The 21,373-nt window shown below is 38.9% G+C and overlaps 1 protein-coding gene across 8 annotated transcripts in view; it reads right to left on the bottom strand.

The window, feature by feature from the left end:
* The window catches only part of TSGA10 (testis specific 10), a 166,600-nt gene extending 148,759 nt beyond the window's left edge, over positions 1–17,841 (bottom strand). For 6 of the 8 annotated variants that reach the window (XR_003424872.2, XM_027072642.2, XM_053200473.1 and 3 more), the window contains exons 1-3: positions 17,497–17,628; positions 11,333–11,461; positions 857–1,072 (exon numbers count right to left, since the gene is read on the bottom strand). Coding sequence is in view for 6 of the 8 variants with exons in the window: in XM_027072642.2 (XP_026928443.2) it covers positions 857–1,072; positions 11,333–11,461; positions 17,497–17,619 (468 nt within the window). In the remaining 2 variants the exon portion in view is untranslated. Of the gene's footprint in view, positions 1–856; positions 1,073–11,332; positions 11,462–17,496; positions 17,682–17,826 lie in introns of those variants that run through there. The other 2 variants (XM_027072644.2, XM_027072643.2) reach the window with 2 other exon arrangements.
* Between the last annotated feature and the right edge of the window lie 3,532 nt (positions 17,842–21,373).

The raw sequence follows: 21,373 nt of genomic DNA, 5'->3' as shown, positions 1-21,373 counted from the left end.
CAAATTTTTTAAAAGGGGGAGAACTTCCAAAAAATAAAAGAATCAAAACTCAGAAGTCAGTAAAAACTGATGAATTTTATCACACAGACATTTAAAACTTTGACTTAAAAAATGCTTCAAAATGTGAAATAAATCGTGTGTGTGAAAACAGACAGGAAAAAAAAGGATGGAAATATATGCATCATCTATTTGCTGGGAGATCTCTCTACAGAAGAGAGAAGGATTAGGAAGGGAGAGCACTGTCCTATATACAGAACATTCCTGGGGTACCTGGGTGGCTAAATCAGTTGAGCATCTGACTCATGATTTCAGCTCAGATCATGATTTCAGGGTTCATGAGATTAAGCCCTGCATAGGGCTCTGTGCTGACAGTGCAGAGCCTGCTTGGGATTCTCTCTCTCCCTCTTTCTCTGCTCCTCCCCCACTTGTTCTGTCTCTTTCAAAATAAAAATAAACACTAAAAAAAAAAAAAAAGGAACATTCCTATTGTCTGAAGTTTTTACCATGACTACAATTACTTAGGAAATTTTTTGAGCAAGAATTTTTAAAAGAAATAAAGTGTGCAATACAATTTAATCCTTAGCATAGACATTTAAATGTAATGTCAAATCGAAAAAACTTTCAAATGATATAAATGAGAATGTCACTTTTTCCACACTGCATCTAATAATTATATGATGTTTAAAGAGGAATTAAAATCCTGATCAGTAGTTAGATGCTAACTAAAATTATTGCAGTGATTATTGCACAATATGTACAAATAGTGAATCATTTTGTCATATACCTAGAACTAATATAATGCTATACATGTCAATTGTAACTCAATAAAAAATCCTATCAATGGTAAATGTAATACCTTTGCTTCTTCAAGTTCTTTGTCAGCGGTATCCACCACAAAATTTTTTTCTTTTTCTAGTTGCTCTGCTAGTTGGTCAATTTTAATCAATTCTTTACAAAGATGCTCATTGTGGCTGGTTAAATCGTCTATTTGACTGCTTACCACCTCCTTACTATCCAAGAGTTTCCTAACATATTCTTCCAAGCCATGATTTGTCTGTTTGAGATCTTCAACCTGTTGTAATGAGAAAGAAAATAATCGTATTAAAATATTTCCTTTGCTTCCAAGGAGAACAACTAGGTGAATGGAATCAGGAAGGGAGGTTTGCTTCCCTGGAAAGAGACTTAGCTATATATATTTTTTTCATTTTCTGAATTTTGTAGCATGTAAATATAATACCTATCTGAAAAAAATATATTAAATGAAAATTTAAAGGTTTATAGCTACATCTTACAAGATAATTTATAGTTAATAAAAAACTTAATTACTATTGATTTCTTAAACTATTAGAAGACTGGCCAAATATTTATATCTGTATAAAAGAAACCACACTCTTGAAATTATTTAATTTTAATAACTCATATCATCAATTATATTTCTAATTACTGTTACCAAAATACGTTAACTCTTCAAAAGAGGTTCTTTTGAACATATTAATAACTTACTTGACTAAGCTAAATACCAAATCAGTCAAGTATTTGCTAACTAATGTGGAGGACCACAGCTTTCCTTCCCAGCCCACTATTAAACCAACGGATGAAGAAAATGGCCTTTTCTATCACGAAGGTATCCAAATGCCTTTAAAGGAAGAAATATATATTAGACCCATTGAAAATGATTATATGTCAGGAACTATGTTAAACCCCATAGATACAAAAATAGGTTAGGTACCTGCCCTCACGGAATTTGTTTACTTGAAAAAACACAAAAAGAATATGTTAAGTGCTATAACAGAAATATCTATTAAGGATGGCACAAAGGTCCTTTTCCATTTCTCTCACTGTGTACTTAAACATTTACTGAGCACCTATTATATTCATGGCACCATGTTGGTACCTATAAAAAATGTAAAAAGACAGAAGGAAAAACAGACTCAGTCTTTGAGGAGCATCAAAAATTGCTAAATTCCCTCATCCAATGGTATCCTTAGTTCTAACTTCCAACCTTGCCCATTTCAAATAACTATAGATATCACTCTTTTCAAACCATCAGAAGCAACAAAGTTTTCTTTAAAAATACAAACTTGGGGCCCCTGGGTGGCTCAGTCAGTTAAGTGTCTGACTTCAGCTCAGGTCATGATCTCACAGTCTGTGAGTTCGAGCATCGCGTCAGGCTCTGTGCTGACAGCTCAGAGCCTGAAGCCTGCTTCAGATTCTGTGTTTCCCTCTCTCTCTGCCCCTTCCTTGCTCATGCTCTGTCTCTCTCTGTCTCAAAAATAAATAAAAACATTAAAAAATTAAAAAAAAATAAAAATAAAAATAAAAATACAAACTTTATCTATAATTTGTCACTATATAAATACTCTAAAGGTCATGAATTATATTTAGCTAAATATATTACCAAGACATTTATTATACTCAATAAATACATACCAAGAAGCACAATAAATTCAACTCTTCCTTTGGCATTTTGTAAGCCATGCTAACTTGAGAGATTTAGAGGTAAAGAATTTATATACTCCTGAAATCATTGTTGCACTATATGCTAACTAACTTGGATGTAAATTTAAAAATAAATAATTTTAAAAAATAGAAGTAAAGAATTTACATTATCAAATCCAGGAAACAAGAAAAATTTTGAAAAATTAAAAAAAAAGAAAAACCAAAAACAGAAACTGTATATGCACTTATTTCCTTAGTTGAGTCTTTTATCACAACTGGCCTGAATGTCAGCAATACCTCCTACTTTCTTCTCTTTCGGCGTTTTACCATATATAGCTACAAATTCCTTGAAAGTGCAAATTGGAGTTAACTCCTGTAACCTTATGGTGCTTTATCACACTGAGAGTAAGATTTTAAAAATGTTGTGATGCCAACCCTACTGACCTCTCCAGTTTAACTTTCCACCATCCCCTATGTATAAGTTCCAGGATGCTAGACTCATTTTAAAAACTTTACTAAGTTATTGAAGATGTTATATATTATGTCCTACAACCCTCTTTATAAGAATTCCCAAAGAAAACTTGGCTCATGTCTCAATTTCAGGAAAACATGCTTCTCTTGGATACCTGGTTTGTTCTTATCCTCGGGACAGTGAATTATTTAACTAAAATTTCCTTTTTGCCCTTGTCTCAAGGAATTTTTAAAACAATCTGCAACCCATCTCTAGTAACTAGCACAGAGCCTGTGTACAATGATCTCCTGTTTGCTATTCCTGTCCCATGCTTTCACTAAGTTTATTTTCCCCTGTTCTTATTACCTAAGCTATTTTCATTACTTGTATCATTTTTTAAACTATAGGATGTGGGGGGTGCCTGGGTGGCTCAGTTGGTTAAGCATCTGACTCTTGATTTCAGCTTAGGTCATTATCACACAGTTTGTGGGTTCAGGCCCCTAGTCAGGCTTTGCACTATCAGTGAGGAGCCTGCTTGGGATTCTCTGTCTGCCCCTCCCCTACCCTCTCTCTCTTAAAATAAAAAAAAATAAATAAAAAAAAATTAAAAAAACCACCATAGGATGTGGGATAAACAAACAGATAAACTTCAATTTATCTATTTATATATATTTTTGTCTTTGTTCATGGCTTCTACAGTGTCATATTTCTGAGCAATAAGAGCACACTAAAAATGTTTGCTAACCTTCCACTATACCAGGTTAAATGCCTCTCCTTCTGTGATCCATAAAGCCTCTTACACAGTTTAATCTTAGTATTTTATAATGTATATTATGTGTTTACCTCCCTGTCCCACTAAATTCTAAGCAACTTTAAAGTGATAGTCTCTATTCTAGGGAAGCCTGGGTGGCTCAGTCGGTTAAAGTGTCTGATTTTGGCTCAAGTCACGATCTCGTGGTTTGTGGTTCGAGCCTTGAGTCAGGCTCTGTGCTGACAGCTCAGAGCCTGGAGCTTGCCTCAGCTTCTGTGTCTCCCTCTTTGCCCCTTCCCCCCCTCCTTAAATAAACATTAAAAAACAATTTTAAGTGATTGTCTCCAACTTCTGTATCAACACACCTCTCATTTATCATTTATTATATATCTAGCATATAATGCTCAAATTATTTTTAAATAAAAATACATTAGAAATAAATACTCATTCCTCTCACCTTTAACATCAAGCCCTACTTTACTCAATTCTAAGACACAAGTACTTTAGAAGAGATAGTTTCAAGTAGGAGAAAGGATGTAGGCTTTGCAATTAGGCAGACAGGTTCAAATCCTGTTGTAGTTCTTTACCAGTTACTTAACCCTGGGCAATTTACCATATTTTCTTGATCCTAAGAGATACATCTGACTTCAGAAAAAATAAATGGAAGCCTCTTAACTTTCATCCGCTAAACGGAGAGAATACCTACAATGTGTAGGGTGTAGTCAGGTACAAAAGTTCAAGTAAAATTTCTGGCTGGTAACAGGTAATCAAAAAGTAACTTAAGGGGCGCCTGGGTGGCGCAGTCGGTTAAGCGTCCGACTTCAGCGAGGTCACCATCTGGCGGTCCGTGAGTTCCAGCCCCGCGTCGGGCTCTGGGCTGATGGCTCAGAGCCTGGAGCCTGTTTCCGATTCTGTGTCTCCCTCTCTCTCTGCCCCTCCCCTGTTCATGCTCTGTCTCTCTCTGTCCCAAAAATAAATAAACGTTGAAAAAAAATTAAAAAAAAAAAAAAGTAACTTAAAAAAAAAACTTTTGGGGGGCACCCGGGTGGCTCAGTCAGTTAAGTGTCCGACTTTAGCTCAGGTCATGGTCTCACAGCTCATGGGCTTGAGCCCTGCATCTGGCTCTGGGCTAATAGCTCAGAGCCTGGAGCCTGCTTCAGATTGTCTCTCTCTCTCTCTCTCTCTCTCTCTCTCTCTCTCTCTGCCCCTCCCCCACTCACGCTGTCTCTCTCTCTCTCTCTCAAAAGTAAATAAACATTAAAAAAAATTTTTTAACTATTTATTTTGAAATTAGTAAAGATTCACAGGAAGTTGTAAAGAGTACAGAGAGGTCTCCTATACCCTTGACCCACTTTCCCCAATAGTTACATCTTAAACAATTAGAGCACAATATCACAGAGATTTGACATTGATATGATATGTGCATATTGTTTTCTATTCCATTTTATCCCATGTATAGACTGCTGTAATCATCATCTCAATAAGATACAGAATTATTCCATCACCACAAAGATTGCCCTACTGACACCCCTTTACAGTCACATCCACTACCCTGCCCATCCTTAACTCTTAGCAACCACTAATCTCTATAATTCTCTTTTCAGGAATGTTATATAAATAAAATCATGTGATAAAGATCATAGTATGTGATCTCTCGTCATTGGCTTTTTCACACAACACAATGTCGTTGAGATCTATCCAAGTTCTATGGACCAATAGTTCAATCTTTTTTGTTGCTGAGTAATGTTTCATGGTATAGATTACCACAGTTTGCTTAGTCATTTACCTATTAAGGGAAATTGTAATTGTTTCCAGTCTTTGACAAACAATGCTGCTATGAACCGTCATATACAAGTTTTTGAGTGGACATAAGTTTTCATGTCTGTGGAATACCCAGAACTATCTGGTTTCTCCTCATCCTTGCCAGCATTGGGTATTGTCACTATTTTTAACTGTTCTTATAGGTGTGCATTGTTATTTTATCTTGGACTTAACTTGCATTTCCCTGATGTTTGGAAAGGTTGAACATTTTCATTTGCTCAACATATATCCTTCTGTGAAATACCTCTTCATGTCTTTTGCTCATTTTCTAATTGAATTGTTGCTTTTTACTGCTGAGTTTTAAGAATTCTTCATGTACCCTACATATGATTCTTCTGGCAGAAATATGGTTTGTAGGGGCACCTGGGTGGCTCAGTCGGTTAAGCGTCCGACTTCGGCTCAGGTCATGATCTCGCGGTTTGTGGGTTTGAGCCCTGCTCAGAGCCTGAAGCCTGCTTCAGATTCTGCATCTCTCTCTCTCTCTCTCTCTCTCTCTCTCTGCCCCTCCCCTACTTGTGCTCTGTCTCTCGCTCTCTCAAAAATAAACATTTTTTTTTTTTAAAAAGAAGTATGGGTTATCGTTTTTTTTCATCCTGTTAACAGGGTCTTTCACAAAGTAAAGTATTTAAATTTTGGTGAAGTCTGAGTATCAATTTTTCTTTTATGAATCATGCTTTTGGTGTCACACTAAGAACTCTTCACCAAGCCCAAAGCCCTGAAGGTTTTCTGTTACCCTATAAAAGTTTCATAGTTTTGTGTTTTATATTTAAATCTATGATCCATTTTGAATTAATTTTTATATAAGGTGTGAAGTTTAGGCTTAGGTTCATTTTCTTCCCTAAAAGATATCCAATTGTTCCAGCATCTTTTATTGAAAAGATTATCTTTCTTCCATTAAACTGCACTTGCACTTCTGTCAAAAACCTTTTGGCTGTACTTGCATAAGGCTATTTCTGGATTCACTATTCTGTATCATTGATCTGTGTCTATCCCCCCCACCATACAGTCTTAATTACTGTAGATATATACAAAGTTTTGAAACCAAAAGAGAATGACTCTTTCCACTTTATTATTCTTTTTCAAAGCTGTTTTTGCTGGGGTTTTGATGGGAATTGCATTAAACCCGTATATCAATTTGGAGAAAACTGACATTTTTATTATGTTTAGGCTTCCAATCCATTAACATGATCAGTCTCCGGATCCAAAGCAGGCTCTGTGGTGACAGCAGCAAGCCCGATGCGGGGCTCGAACTCACGAACCATGAGATCATGACCTAAGCCAAAGTCAGACGTTCAACCAACAGAGTCACCCAGGTGCCCCTCATGTGCTTTCTTGCCATTTGTAGGTCTTTGGAAAAATGTCTATTAAAAAATAACTATTCAGGTCCTTTGCTCACTTTTGAATTTTTTTTTTTTATTGTTGTAGAGTTCTTTGTATATTCTCAATTATTAATCCGTATCAAATGCATGATTTAGATATAACTTCTCCTATGCATTTTTTAATAGACTTTATTTTTTTCTTTAGAGCAGTTTTAGGTTTACAGAAAAATTGATCAGGAAGTACAGAGAGTTCCCATATACCCCTTCTCTCCACTCCACATACAGTTTCCCATCTTATTTAAATCTTGTATTTGTACAGTACATTTGTTACAATTAATGACAACATTGACACATTTAATTAAAGTCAGAGTTTATATTAGGATTTACTGTTTGGGTTGTAGATTCTATGGGTTTTGACAAATGCATAATAACATGCACCTACCATTACTATATCATATAGAATAGTTTCACTACTTGAAAAATACATGTCCTCCATTTACCCCTCCGACTCTCCTTTCCACCAAATCCCCGGCAACCAGTGATCTTTCTAATGTCTCTATGTTTTGTATTTTTCAGATCATATAGTTGGAATCATGAAAGTATGTAACCTTTTTAAGTTGGCTTTCTGCACCTAGCAATTTGCTTTCAAGGTTCCTTCATGGCTTTTTGTGGCTTGATAGCTCATTTCTTTTTATCAACGACTAATATTCCATTGTACAGATATACCACAATTTGCTTATCTATTCACCTTTTGAAGAATATCTTGGTTGATTCCAAAATTTCCACTTGGTTCTTCTTTATATCCTTTCTTTCTTAGATGAGATTTTCTATTTTTTACTTATTTCAAACATGCTCAGAATTCCTGTTGGAGCATTTATATGGCAACTGATTTAATATCTGTGTGAGATAATTGTAGTATCTAATTCATCTTTGTGTTGGCATCTCTTGGTTGTCTTTTCTCACTGAGGTTGAGATATTCCTGATTCTTGAGATAAAAGGTAATTTTTTTTTAATATTTTTAAAATTTATTTATTTATTTTGAGAGAGAGAGAGCACAAGTGAGGTAGGGGCAAAGACAGAGGGGGAGAGAGAGAGAGAATTCCAAGCAGTTTCTGCACTGTCATCAAAGAGCCCCATGCAAGGCTTGAACTCACAAACTGTGAGGTCATGATGTGAACCGAAATCAAGAGTCAGATGCTTACCCGACTGAGCCACCCAGGCACTCCAAGAAGTGATTTTTTTCATTGAGATCTGCTCTTGTGTTATGGTAGGCTTCCTGTCACACTTCCTGGTATTTTAGTTCTAGCTAAAAAGGTGGGACACTACCTTCTTACTGCTAGGTGTAGGTGAAGTCCAATTTCTCTACTAGGCCTCTCTTGACACCTGGAGAGGGCGCTCTCCTTGTTACTCTAGGCAGGGATGGGAGTTCAGGGTCCCCACTAGGCAGGCCCCTGCTGACACCACCACAGTGAGGAAGAACAGAGGCAACTTGTTACTGTTCCCATGTGTCCTCCACCACCACTGCGGGTGAGTAAACTGGTTAATGCTAAGAGGTGGCAAAAGTCCTGACTCTGCATTATGTCTCCTCTGACACCACCTTAGCAAAAAGGGGACACTTCTTACTCTGAGTGAGGGTGGATATCTGGGTGCCCCACATGGTCTTTGCTGACTTTATGGGGTTGGAGGATGTACTTACTGCCTGGTGGGCATTAAAGTCTTGGCTCCCCAGCCAGCATTCCTCTTTGATAGCATGCTGGTGCGATGGAGGGTTGGGGACTGGGGCATGAGGCATGGCCAGGACTCCTTGTTACAGCATGGCAAAAGTGGAAGTCTAGGCTCTTAACTCAGCCTTTGCTGGCAGGAGTGGGGCTACAGAGTGTTTTTCGTGCTATTTGAGTGGGCAGGTATTGGCTAAGAGTAGTCTGCATTAGAAACAAACCTATAAATACAAAGAACAAAATGGTGGGGGAGGGAATGGAAAAATGAGTGAAGGGGAGTGGGGGATATATAGGTTTCCAGTCATGGAATGAATAAGTCATGGGGATAGTCAATGGTATTGTAACAGCATCGTACGGTAATAGATGGCAACTACTCTTGGGGTGAGGATAGCATAATATATAGAGCTGTCAAATCACTACACTGTACACCTGAAACTAATCTAACACTGGATGTCAACTGTACTTCAATACAAAAATTAAAAAATAAAAGAGAGAAAAAAAGTAACTTCACCAGGGAAAAACCCAGAAGATATCGCTTTAATCGAAAGATCCAAATAAAGATCATTAGTAATAGAACAAATTGAAATTGTGTGCTACTTGATGGGATGCAATGAAAAGAACCCACCACCATTTCTGTACTATTCCTGTCTGTATTCATGTTGTACCTTAAGCCAACATTTATTATGTCACAGTTTCCGGGGTGAAGGATCTGGGAGTGGCTTAATTTGCTAATTCTGGTTTAAGGTCTCTCACAAGGTCAGAAGAGTCAGCCAGGGTGACAGTCACCATGGCAAGGTTTAACTGGGACTGGAGAATCCACTCCCAAGCTCACCCAACACAGTGTGCAGGCCTGTTTCTCACTGGTTACTGGCTAGATGATTCAGTACCTTGCCATGCTGGCCTGTTCACAGGGCTACTCACATCATGGATGTTTGCTTCCTTCAGAGCAAATGATCCAAGAGATCACTCTATAATTTAATCACTTCTGCTCTATGCTCTTGGTCACAAAGATCAATTATGGTACAATGTGTGAAAAGACCACATAAGAATGGGAGTAACATGAGGTGGGGCCAATTTGAAGGCTACCACACAGCCAAAGGTTCATTAACATAATCATGACAAACCCAAATCAATGGCCATTCTACAAAATAATTCACCTGTGTTAATTTTTTTTTTTTTTTTTTTTACATATATATATTTTTGAGAGACAGAGCACAAATAGGGGAAGGGCAGAGAGAGAGACAGACAGACAGACACAGAATCCAAAGCAGGCTCCAGGCTCCAAGCTGTCAGCACAGAGCCTGACATGGGGCTCCAACTCACAAACCGCGAGATCGTGACCAGAGCTGAAGTCAGATGCTCAACTGACTGAGCCACCCAGGCATCCCTCACCTGTGTTCTTTAAAGTGTCATAGTGATGGACATCAAGGAAGAATGGGGAACTGTTCCAGAATGAAGGAGATAAATGGACATGATAATTAAGTGCAATGTGCCATGCTGGACTAGACCTTTTTGTAACTGAGGACATTATGGAACAATTGGCAAAAACTAAGCCAGAGGCTTAGCTGGCAGCGATGTATTGAAATTCATTTCCTGATTTTACTAGATTGTACTGTGATCTTGTAGGAAAGTGTTCTTATTTATAGGAAATACCCACTCATATTTTAGAGAGATCAGGACAGCAGGTCTGCAATTTACTCTCAAATGGTTTGAGGGACGATAGTCTTTGTTCCGTACTTGTGACTTACATAAGTTTGATATTACTTCCAAATTAAAAAAATACATAAATTATAAAAACCTAGGACAGAGGGGCACTGGTTGGCTCAGTTGGTCAAGCATCTGACTTCAGCTCAAGTCATGATCTCAAGGTCATGGAATCAAGCCCCACATCAGGCTCTGCAGGACAGTGTGGAGCCTGCTTGGGATATTCTCTCTCTCTCTCTCTCGCTCTCTCCCTCTCTCTCTGTCCCTGCCCAGCTCACACTCTCTCTCTCCCTCAAAATAACTAAATAAATTTGGGGAAAAAAAATAAAACCTAGGACAAAGGAAAAAAAACCATATTGCGAGGCTGCTGCCTTCCTAGTTCTTTTGTCTGGAAGAATGGCTCTTCTGAGAACTGTTTTTGTCTGCATCCATTGCTATTTCTAGATGCCAGTTTTTCCAGCACTCTGAGATATATGGAGCAAAAGAAAAACCCAGGAATTCACCAATGTGTCACTTAATGTGTGCTGAGGTCCCTAGCCAGTCTTCCTCCTCCTTCCCACCTTTCAGGATGTCCTTATATTTGTTTTATAACAAAACGCTCAGCATTTTTAGCTGTACCTGGTGGGAGAAATAGGGCAAAGTAAGTCTACTCCATTTTCCTAAAACAGGAAGTTTCTTTTAATAGCCTTCATTAGTAGCCATACGGCACATCACGCACCAGGTGAACAGACAATACAGAGAACTGGATTCAAATCTTAGCTAACTTGGAAACTCAAACAAATCCTACTTAGCTCTGTCACTCATTACTCAAATATCTTAATTCTCTAATCTCTTGGAACCTCAGCTTCCATGTCTTTAAAATGGAAATAACATCACTATTTCACAAGGTTGGAAATGATTAAGTAACATTATGTACTTAAAAATACTGGATACAACACGTGCCACATAGTTTGCACTCATTATATGTATCTGAATCTGCATGTATCACAATGGTTAAGATAGAAATGGAATGATTTTAGACTCATAAGATGTCAATGAGCACTGAATTAGTATTTATTCTCCATCTTTTTGTTTTAAAATAGGCCTCCATCCCAAATTAATTCAGGGAAATACAGAAATTAAATATAACCTGTAATTTCAGTGCAGAGATGAATTTGTCTTGATTTCTCACTTCTTGCTCTAGCTGGAGAGTATTCTGGTATTTTTCAGCTTCAGAAAATGGAGCCCCTAGACCAAAATCATGTTCTTTGGTGGTAACCTAGTGGGAAAAAATGAGAATGACGCAGAGATTTTTTAGTTTAAAACAGTTTTGTGATTCCTTACAACAATTAATGATTTTGGAAATTAACAATATTTTTTGATACATTTTCAATTGTTTTTAACCTTGTCCCACCAGCTAAGAGGATTTTCATCAAGCTTTACTTTCTTAAAATTTCATGTTATAAACTTTTTGTGTTTTCCAAATATAAAACTACAATATTACACATGCTTTTCAAAAAAGACATACCCCATCCTATCCATTTGGTAATCATTGTTCTAAGGAAATACAGGTCAGCAACAAATTATGTAGTCTACCTTTAGGCCTGTGTTGTCCAATATAATAGCTACTAGCTACATATTTGTTGCTGCTTTTGTATATTAACAAAAAGCTTTGCTACACATATCACAAAGGGCTAACTTCCCTAATACAGAAATGATTCTTATAAATAAAAACAGAAAATACTCTAAAAGTTGATGAAGAATATGGATATTTCACAGAAATGGCTCTCAAATAGGTTAAAAGATACTCAATCTCACCATTTAGAAGGATACAAATTAAAACAACACGGAGATACCATTTTTTAATCTCATATTGGCGAAGGTCAAAAAGTTGGATATATAATGTAACTTTTTTTTAATGTTTGTTTATTTTTGAGAGAGAGAGACAGAGACAGGGCTGAGCGGGGGAGGGACAGAAAGAGAGGGAGACAGAGAATCTGAAGCAGACTCCAGGCTCTGAGCTGTCAGCATAGAGCCCAAAGCAGGGCTCGAACCCATGAACCATGAGATCATGCCCTGAGCTGAAATCGATGTCCAACTGACTGAGCCACCCAGGCGCCCCTATAATTTAACATTCTTATACATCACTGGTGGTGGGTTAAATTGACACAATATTTCTTGAGAACAATTATGTAAAATCTAGCAACACTATAAATGCACGTAGCTTCTGCACAGATAATTCTACTTCTAGGAATTTTTCCTACATATATATTTGCCCAAGTGCAAAATAACGTGTTAAAATATTTTTCACTTTAGTATACTGTACATACTACTCCACACTGTGTTTTTTTGTTTGTTTGTTTGTTTTTAAGAGAGAGATAACACGTATGCGCCAGCAAAGGAGAGGAGCAGGGGGAGAGAGAGGGAGAGAGGGAGGGAGGGAGGGAGAGGGAGAGAGAATCCCAAGCAGACTCCACACTCAGCTTGGAGCCTGACAAGGGGCTTGATCCCATGAACCTGGGATCATGACCTGACCTGAATCAAGAGTTGGAAGCTCAACCTACTGAGCCACCCATGTACCATCACAATGTGATTTTTTTACATGAGAATGTATCTCAGAAACTGTGTAATTTAGGAAAGTAATTTTTTCTTTCCCTGAACCAAAGCTAACATTATGTTAAGGAAGAAAGAATTTGCCACAAGCATCCTACATCTCTCCCAGCCACACAGATGCTATTGTCCAAAATCTAGTGTTTGGGAAAATGCAGGATCAGGATCCCCCAGTCCCTGACCTTGTGTTACACCCTGTGCAATCCAGCACTTAGCAGTCTGACAGGCTTATTTTCCTTTTTTCCTTTCCCTAAACTAGACATAAACCTACTTTTCTGTTTTTCATTCCAACAGTTACTGCCTCACCTGGAATTTCAGCATTAGATCTCACAGAGTATTTCTTTTTCTTTCTTTTTTTTTTTTTTTTTTTTGGAGGGGAGAGGGGCAGAGGGGGGCAGAGAGAGAGAGAGAGAGAGAGAGAGAGAGAGAGAGAGAGAGAGAATCTTAAAGCAGGCTCCATGCCCACCATGGAGCCCGATATAGGGCTCAATCTCACAACTCCAAGACCATGACACCGCTGAAATCAAGAGTCGGATGCTTAACCAACTGAGCCACCAAGACATCCCTCACAGACTAATTCTAATTTATAAATCATTTAAGATTTTATAGGTTAAGCCAAAATCCCAAGTACCATTGCTTACATAGTTTCTGTTGAAAATGTATTCCTAGTTATAAACATTTGACTTAGAATAACAGATTCAGACTATTCACTATAATTAACAGTACTTTTCAAATCTTCTGAACATCTAAATCATTTAGGAATTTTCTTATCCATGGTAGGCTTGAAATACTGCATTTCTAAAAATGCTGCTCAGTAATTCCTTATTTGGTTAGAACAGAGACTACACTTTGAATAGCAAGGATCTCTTCAAATGAAGTGGAAACCTGCCACGCATTCACAGTTCTTCTTAATGTGGTTGCCTCCCACTTCTCCAAACTTATCTCCTAATTGATATCTCCAAGAATCCCTTTATGAAAAACAAACTATTCTACATTCTTTACACATAGGTTCATATTATCATTATAGAAACATACTATCTTCTCTCCATTTAACGAAAGACACTTCTGAGGCACAGCTTGAATTCCATATTTTCTAGTAGGTGTTCTCAGTATTCTCCATCAGATAGTGATTACTTCTTTTTTTTTTTTTTTTAATGTTTACTTATTTTTAAGAGAGAGACAGGACGTGAGTTGGGGAGGGGCAGAGAGAGAGAAAGGGAGACACAGAATCTGAAGCAGGCTGCAGGCTCCAAGCTGTCAGCACAGAACCCAAGGCAGGGCTCGAACCCATGAACCATGAGATCATGGCCTGAGGCAAAGTCAGACGCTTAACCAACTAGCCACTCAGGCACCACAGTGATTACTTCTTTATTGAGACTTCTGTATGTATTGGTTATACAATAATCTGTGTAGCTATTTATTTTTCTGGATATGTCTTCCTCACACAATTATTAGAATCTTACAAACAAGCAGTGTCCTAGAGTTCTCTGTAGTCCTACCAACCTGCACAGAATTCTTTGCATAATAGGAAAGTGCCAATAAAAATTTGTATAGGTTGATAAGGAAGCAGTGTACAAAAGCAGATAAAATTGAACTTTCTTTCTTCTCTTTGGTAAACTGAATAGTCAGGTAGGGATTCTATAAAATTACCTATCAGGTTAGACTAGAAATTAAAAGTAGCAAGAGGCCAAAAGTCTACCTGACAATTGTGGGCAATCATATTAGAGTTGCTACGTTCTCTGCACTATCTTTGGAGGCAGTGAAAAGGGAGAGAAATCAGTGTATCTGAAATGCCCATGCCTGGCCTGCCAGTTTCCCCACCTCAGACCACTGAATATCCTCCACACTCCCATAATCTCTATCTAAATGGAACTTGCGTTCCTGTACAGATCTTAAAGAATACAAGTGAAAGTACTTTGGAAGCAGCAAATTGTTACGATAAACACTCAAGCTAAAATCACAACCATTCTCAATGAGGAAGCATCACAGCATAGTGGTTAGGAGCTTGTTCTTTAGCATCAGACTGCTTATGTTCATTATGCTAGTTGTGCTGTTTCTTAGCTGCCTATGAGCAAGTTAGATCTCTGGCCATGGCTTCCCCATCTCTGAAACAGGAATGATAATAATACTTGCGTGATAGAGGTGTGAAGACTAAATGAGTTCGATAAAGCATTTTAGAACACTGCCTGGCAAAAAGAAGTGCTATATATATTATCGGCCATCAAGTCCTACTAGTCTTTTCACTAAAACCTCTCTCAAATACATTTTTTTCTAACCCTACTGTCACCATTTCTATTTATATTTTAAGATTTTAACAACCACATTTATTCACTTACAAAACAAATTTATAAATAGCTAGAATAAGAACGAACCAACATTAGATTCTGGGGATAGGAAGATGGAAAACAAAAACCTACAATTTTTAGATGGATCTAGGGAAGTCCAGAAAAAATAAATCAGAAATTATAGTCAGTATTAACACCATATCAGTGGAATGTAATGTATGCCAAGGGAATATAGAGAAAAAGAGTACAAAAAAGTATTTTTCACTTCAACTTCCCCCAAAAAGACTTAGAATATATTTTCCATGTTCCCCCAAAACTATGAGCAAAAGTTAGAAGACCACAGTTGTTGAAGGGTTGTTACAAAAGAGAAGAATTTGTTTCTTAATTCTCCTTGTATCAAGGACTCCCTTCAGAATTAAACAAAAGCCCTGAGTCCTCTCCTCAGGAAAATAAAAACGCATACAAAATTTTACAAGCAACTTCAGGGGGTTCAAGAACTCCCTAAAGCTTTTACACTCTAGCTTAAGAAGTCCTAAGGCATAAACACAGTGAAGATACTTAAAACATGGTTAATGTTAACTAATGAAGGAAGACCACTGACCCAATAAAAGTAAACCCTGAATCGGAAGCAAGCTCCAGGCTCTGAGCCATCAGCCCAGAGCCCGACGCGGGGCTCAAACTCGCGGACCGCGAGATCGTGACCTGAGCTGAAGTCGGTCGCTCAACCGACTGAGCCACCCAGGCGCCCCATAACTTGTCTTTTTAAAGGAGCATAAAACAATGGCCTTAGAAGTATCATTTATCAAGACCTCTAAGAAACATAAGAAGTTAAAGAGTTGTTTTTAAGAGGCTTTTCTGAACTAAAAAATATTAATAACAGACTGATGTTAATCACATTCATTAAGACAAAACTACCTTACTAATCAGCTCACTTTAAAAGATTATCATGAGGGACATGTATAGGAAAAGTCCACAGCAGTGTTGCTCATAGTTACCAAAAACTATAAAAACCCTAATACTAGAGTAAATAAATTGTGGTATAGTCTTAAAATGGAGCACTGAACAACAAACTATAAGCAACATGGATAAATCTAAAAAACATAACATTGACTAAAGAAGCAAACTACAAAGGAATACTTACTACAATTCCATTTATATAAAATTCAAAAACAAGCCAAACTAGAATGTCTGTTCATACACAAAGATGGAGAAACTATAAGGAAACGCAAGAAAGAGATTATCATATAAGTCAGGATAGTGGCTACATCTGGGGAGAAAAGGGGACATGTGATGGAAAAGAGAATGGATAATACTTCTCTAATTGCCTCTGTATATGGAATACTCTAAAAGCAAATTACCCTAAAACTGATCTAAGCAACTGAAAAGAATACAGCAAAGGAGCCAACAGAATCTCTACATCTGATTATATGGTGGACAATAAGCAGTGATTTTTTTTTCAGACAGTAAACAAAATAAGATATATTTTGGAAGCTGCCATTAAATAATGCCAAAGTTTATTGTTTACAATAAATATTTCATTAATATATGTTCCTAGTTATTTCTCACTAATTAAAATTGAATGGTTTAAGTTCATTGAGCAATTAAACTACAACCAGTTTTATCCTGAAAGCAGATTTGAATAATGTGACACTTTCCACTTATGTTTATAACTAACCTATTTTATTCTAGTTATAAACTATTTTCCTACTCATCTCCTTCCATGTTTAAAAAACAAACAAAAAACAGTGTTCTTCAAATGCAGAAAACCAGAAGAGAAATTTTAAAACAACGAATATTTTGCGATATAAGGGTCTGGAGTGGAAGAAGGAAAACACTGGGACTTGTCACTATGCAAATCTTTCTTAAAGCCATGATGCTTGACTTTATTTAAAGAAAAAAAAACCATATTCCTATACGTATTTAGGTATCAGGTCCACAGATGCCACAGTTACTCAGCTTGTCTCAAATATTTTTTCAAACAAAACCCAATTCACTCTGACTTTCCTGCGTATAATTTCCAGTGAAATTATTGGAGATTTCCATGCAAATACCTACGTAATCTCGGCCCTTCACCTCCCAAAATCTATAAGGAGGCTTAAAAATGAGACACCGGGAGTCAGGAAGAGCAGGTTGAACGCCCGAATCTCTGACTTTCAAATTCCTCAGCTCCACTCCAAGCGTTTCTAAACAGAACAGTCCCCACAACTACCAAGTGGAGAGCTGTGGCAGGAAGCGAAGCGGTCACCATAGGAACTCGGTTCAACGCTAGGAGCCCAAGAAACGACAACAGGGGAAAAGTTTGCTCCTGGAGGACTTCCTTGGACCGCGACTCTGCTCTCCACCGTCCCTCACAGCGGGTCAAGCAGTGAATACCCACCTCGGAGATCACCCATAGCCCCTAATTCCCGTCACATCCGACCTGTTGCAGGGCCTTTCGGCCCAGGAGCTGCTTTATCCCGACCCAGCGCATCCCTGCTGCTCCCACCTGGAGCTCCGAGTCCCTCCCTGGGCTTCTCGGCCCAGCTTCCTCGCTGGAGCTCATGCTGACGACTGACGGGCCTTTGCCTGCCCCAGAGATCCAGGTCCCTCCCCGTCTCCATCCTCCGCCCCTTTCCCCTCCCCTCCCACACCTAAATCGACGTGGCCCCGCCCCGGTGGGGGGCAGAGGAAGGCGGGACCCTGAGGGAAGGAGGCGGAGGCGGTTAGCGACGGTCGGAGCCGCCGTCAGCCCCGCCCTCACGCTCTGTACCTGAGGGGGGCTCGTCCTCCACCTCCCCGGCTCCTTCGCTCGGCTTCCTTTCCGCGTGCCCCTATTTCCCGTGCGCACGCGTACCTGGCTCGACCCTCCCTCTCGCGGGGACTACAAGCCGTGCATGCGCACCCACGCACGTAGCGACGCGTACGTCCACCTGTCCGCCTAAGCCGCGTAGCAGAGGCCTCTTCCTGGTCCATCCGCGCCGCGCAGGCGTACGGCCACGCAGAGCCTAGTCGTACCACCCGAGTGTCCCGTCTCCTAGTAACCAGCCGCAGCCCCCTTTTCCACCACTTAATTCTTACTCTCTGCCTGCGGTGTCGCACCTGGATGGAACGCGCATGCGCAGGGCTGTGTATCCGCCAGCCTTCTTCCCTCAGCCCTAGGATACGTGCTGCTTTGCTGCTGCAGCTTTGTGCCATTTTTCTTAGGGATCCTACACCATTCTGGACACGCGTTCAGTGAGTTACTCGGAACGTGTTACTCCCCAGAGCTGCTTTTGAGGGCTGAGATGTTGGTTAGCTCTCCTGCCGCAGGCAGGGGCCGGTTTTCGGGGAGTCTCCCAGGTGGGGTTCTGCTGCTGCAGCCTCTCGGGAGAGAGCAGTTCTGTTCGGGTGAGCACCGGCAGCCTGCAGCCTGGGGAGCCAGCGGACCCACGACCCGGTCAGCCCTGCACAATTCAGTCATGGTTGAATCGGGAAGTGGCAGGCGCTGATTCCTGACCGGTATTCCTTCCCCACATGTCAGTTCTCTAAAACCCCTTTCCAGAAAAACCACCAGATCGTTAACCAAAAAAGTAAAGGGTATACTACCTCACTTGATATTTAATGTTGTGTCGATTATTTTCCTGTGTAAAACCATTTAAATATGTGTTCTCCCAAGTAGGGGCCTTGAGTCTTGGAACACTGTAACTTAACCAGGTGTAATATTTTTGGCCATCCAACTATGTTAAAATTAGCCACGTTACCTAAAAGTGGAAAAAGGGCTTTTTAGTGAAAAAGAATAAGGGTTGCATTACTCTGCCAAAGTTTTGGAGCCCGGCTTGAAAAAAAATACTATCTTTTTAACATTTCTTAATATTAAATAACTTGTCTTAAATTACCCAAAAACCTTCAGAACTCTAATGGCTGTATCTCCCTGCCTTTTCCTACAGATTAAATAGGTAACTAGGTTTTTAGGGCTGTTCTCTGATGATCAAATTTTCGCCTGTGTATTTCAAAAGTAATTTCACATTTAAAGAGACAATTCCTGTTTTTGCCAGGTGAGTACTCATTCCCCCCACCCATATATTATTGGCATCCATAAACACATTTTATGTTAGAACAAATTACTTCGTAGAAGTACGTTTAAATATGTGACATGTTTTTCCCATTTCTGTTCTGATTTCTTCACCTGTTTGTGCCATTACATCTTCTCATATTTTGTAGCATTTATTTTCAGTTAGCATATACTTTGTAAGTATAGCTAGACACTAAAAAATTAAGTTGAGAATCCTTGTTATTTTAGACAAAGTCAGAGGTCCCGAGAGGTATTAAAGTGTAATATTACCTAACTGATAAAAATAATTTACAAAGAAGCATGAACTGGGGCACCTGGCTAGCTCAGTAGGTACAGCATGGGACTCTTCCTTTAGGAGTCATGAGTTCAAGCTCCACACTGGGCATAGAGCTTACTTAAAAAAATTTTTTTTAATAAAAAAATTTTAAAAAACAAAGCATGAACTCTCAAAGACCATCCTAAAAAGTTATTTTAGGGAGAACAATGTATAATCTCATTTCCTTTTCAGATACTAAGATTATGGTGAATAAAATGTTCTCATTATCTAGCATTATTGAAAAGAGGGGAAAATGTATGAACCTCCAAAGTCTGAGTTGAAGACTTGGGAGGAATGAGGGGCTTATTAATACGGAAGTTAGGAAAGTACTTCCCTTAGGGACAAAATAAGAAAACCTTAAGCATTTGTGTACACCACCTAGATGTTTCTGAAGATTCTTTGGGAAGAATGTAAGGAAAAGGACATTTTAAGGCCAAACCAGAGCATGAAGATTTTCCTTTCTTTTCCTATCAAGGACTGTTGACTTCGTCCCCCAATCCAAGAAAGTGAACATTTTCTTTCCTCTATGGAAATCCAAAGAGTGGTAAGTGCTCCATTCTGCCCCAACTAATCCTTTTATATAGTACATATGCTCTCTCACTTGTGACAGGTACTCCTGGGTAATTCTAAGGTCTGGGTTTTCTGTTCCCTTAGCTTCTCCATCATTTCACAGCTTCACTACAAAAAAATCTGTTTTGCCTTTTTTTCTGTACCTCCTTGGTACCCTAAAAAAATGGGGGACTCCAATTAAACATATGTTTGGGTTCTTGATGTTGTCCCACAACTAACTGATGCTGTGTTCATTTCGATACATCTTGTGAGATATCTTCAAGGTCACTTTCTTTCCTTTGGCAGTGTTAATCCCATCCACCATATTTTTTATGTCAGAATTATATTTTTCATCCCTGGAATTTTAATTCTTTTTTAATATCTTCCATTTCTAACCTCATTGTGCTTATGATTTGCTTTACCTTCTTGAAAATATGGAATATATTTAAAATGGCCTTTAAAGTCCTTGAGAACTAATTCCATCACCTGTGTCATTTCTGGGTTTGTTTTTATTAACTGATTTTTTTTCCTCCTGTTTATGGGTCATATTTTTCTGCTTGTTTTCATGCCTGGTTAATTTTTTTGGCTAACAGACATTGCAGATTTTACATTGTTGGGTGCTGGAGGTTTTTGGTTTTGTTTTTCTTAAATATATTTAGGCTGCGTTCTGAAATGCAGTAATGTTACTTGGAAACAGTTTGACTCTTTAGAGCTGCACTGTTAAAAACAGTAACCATTGGGGCACCTGGGTGCCTCAGTTGGTTGAGCGTCCGACTTCAGCTCAGGTCATGATCTCACGGTCTGTGAGTTCAAGCCCCATGTCGGGCTCTGTGCTGATAGGTCGGAGCCTGGAGCCTATTTCGGTTTCTGTATCTCCCTCTCTCTCTGATCCTCCCCCGTTCATGCTCTGTCTCTCTCTGTCTCAAAAATAAATAAACATTGAAAAAAAATTAAAAAAAACAAAACAGTAACCATTAGGGGCACCTGGGTGGCTCAGTTCGTTGAGCATCCAACTTCAACTCAGCTCATGATCTCACAGTTCGTGAGTTCAAACCCCATGTCGGGCTCTGTGCTGACAGCTCAGAGCCTGGAGCCTGCTTGAGATTCTGTGTGTGTGTGTGTGTGTGTGTGTGTGTCTGCCCCTCCCCAGTCCATGCTCTCTCTCTCAAAAATAAATAAACATTAAAAAAAAAAAAAAACAGTAACCATTAGCTAGCTACATGTGGCATTTTGGATTTATATTAATAAAATTAGGTAGAACTGAAAATTCAGTTCCTCATTTGTACTATGTACATTTCAAACTCCAAAAGTCACATGTGGCTAGTGGCTAGTACAATGGACAATAGATATAGAATATTTCAATCATTGAGGAAAGTTCTGTCAGACAGCACTGCTTTAGAA

This window comes from Acinonyx jubatus, chromosome A3, assembly GCF_027475565.1.
Source record: "Acinonyx jubatus isolate Ajub_Pintada_27869175 chromosome A3, VMU_Ajub_asm_v1.0, whole genome shotgun sequence".
Classification (NCBI taxonomy): Eukaryota; Metazoa; Chordata; class Mammalia; order Carnivora; family Felidae; genus Acinonyx; species Acinonyx jubatus.
Note: the sequence above shows the minus strand (reverse complement) of the source record. Positions and strands in the feature narration are given on the sequence as shown.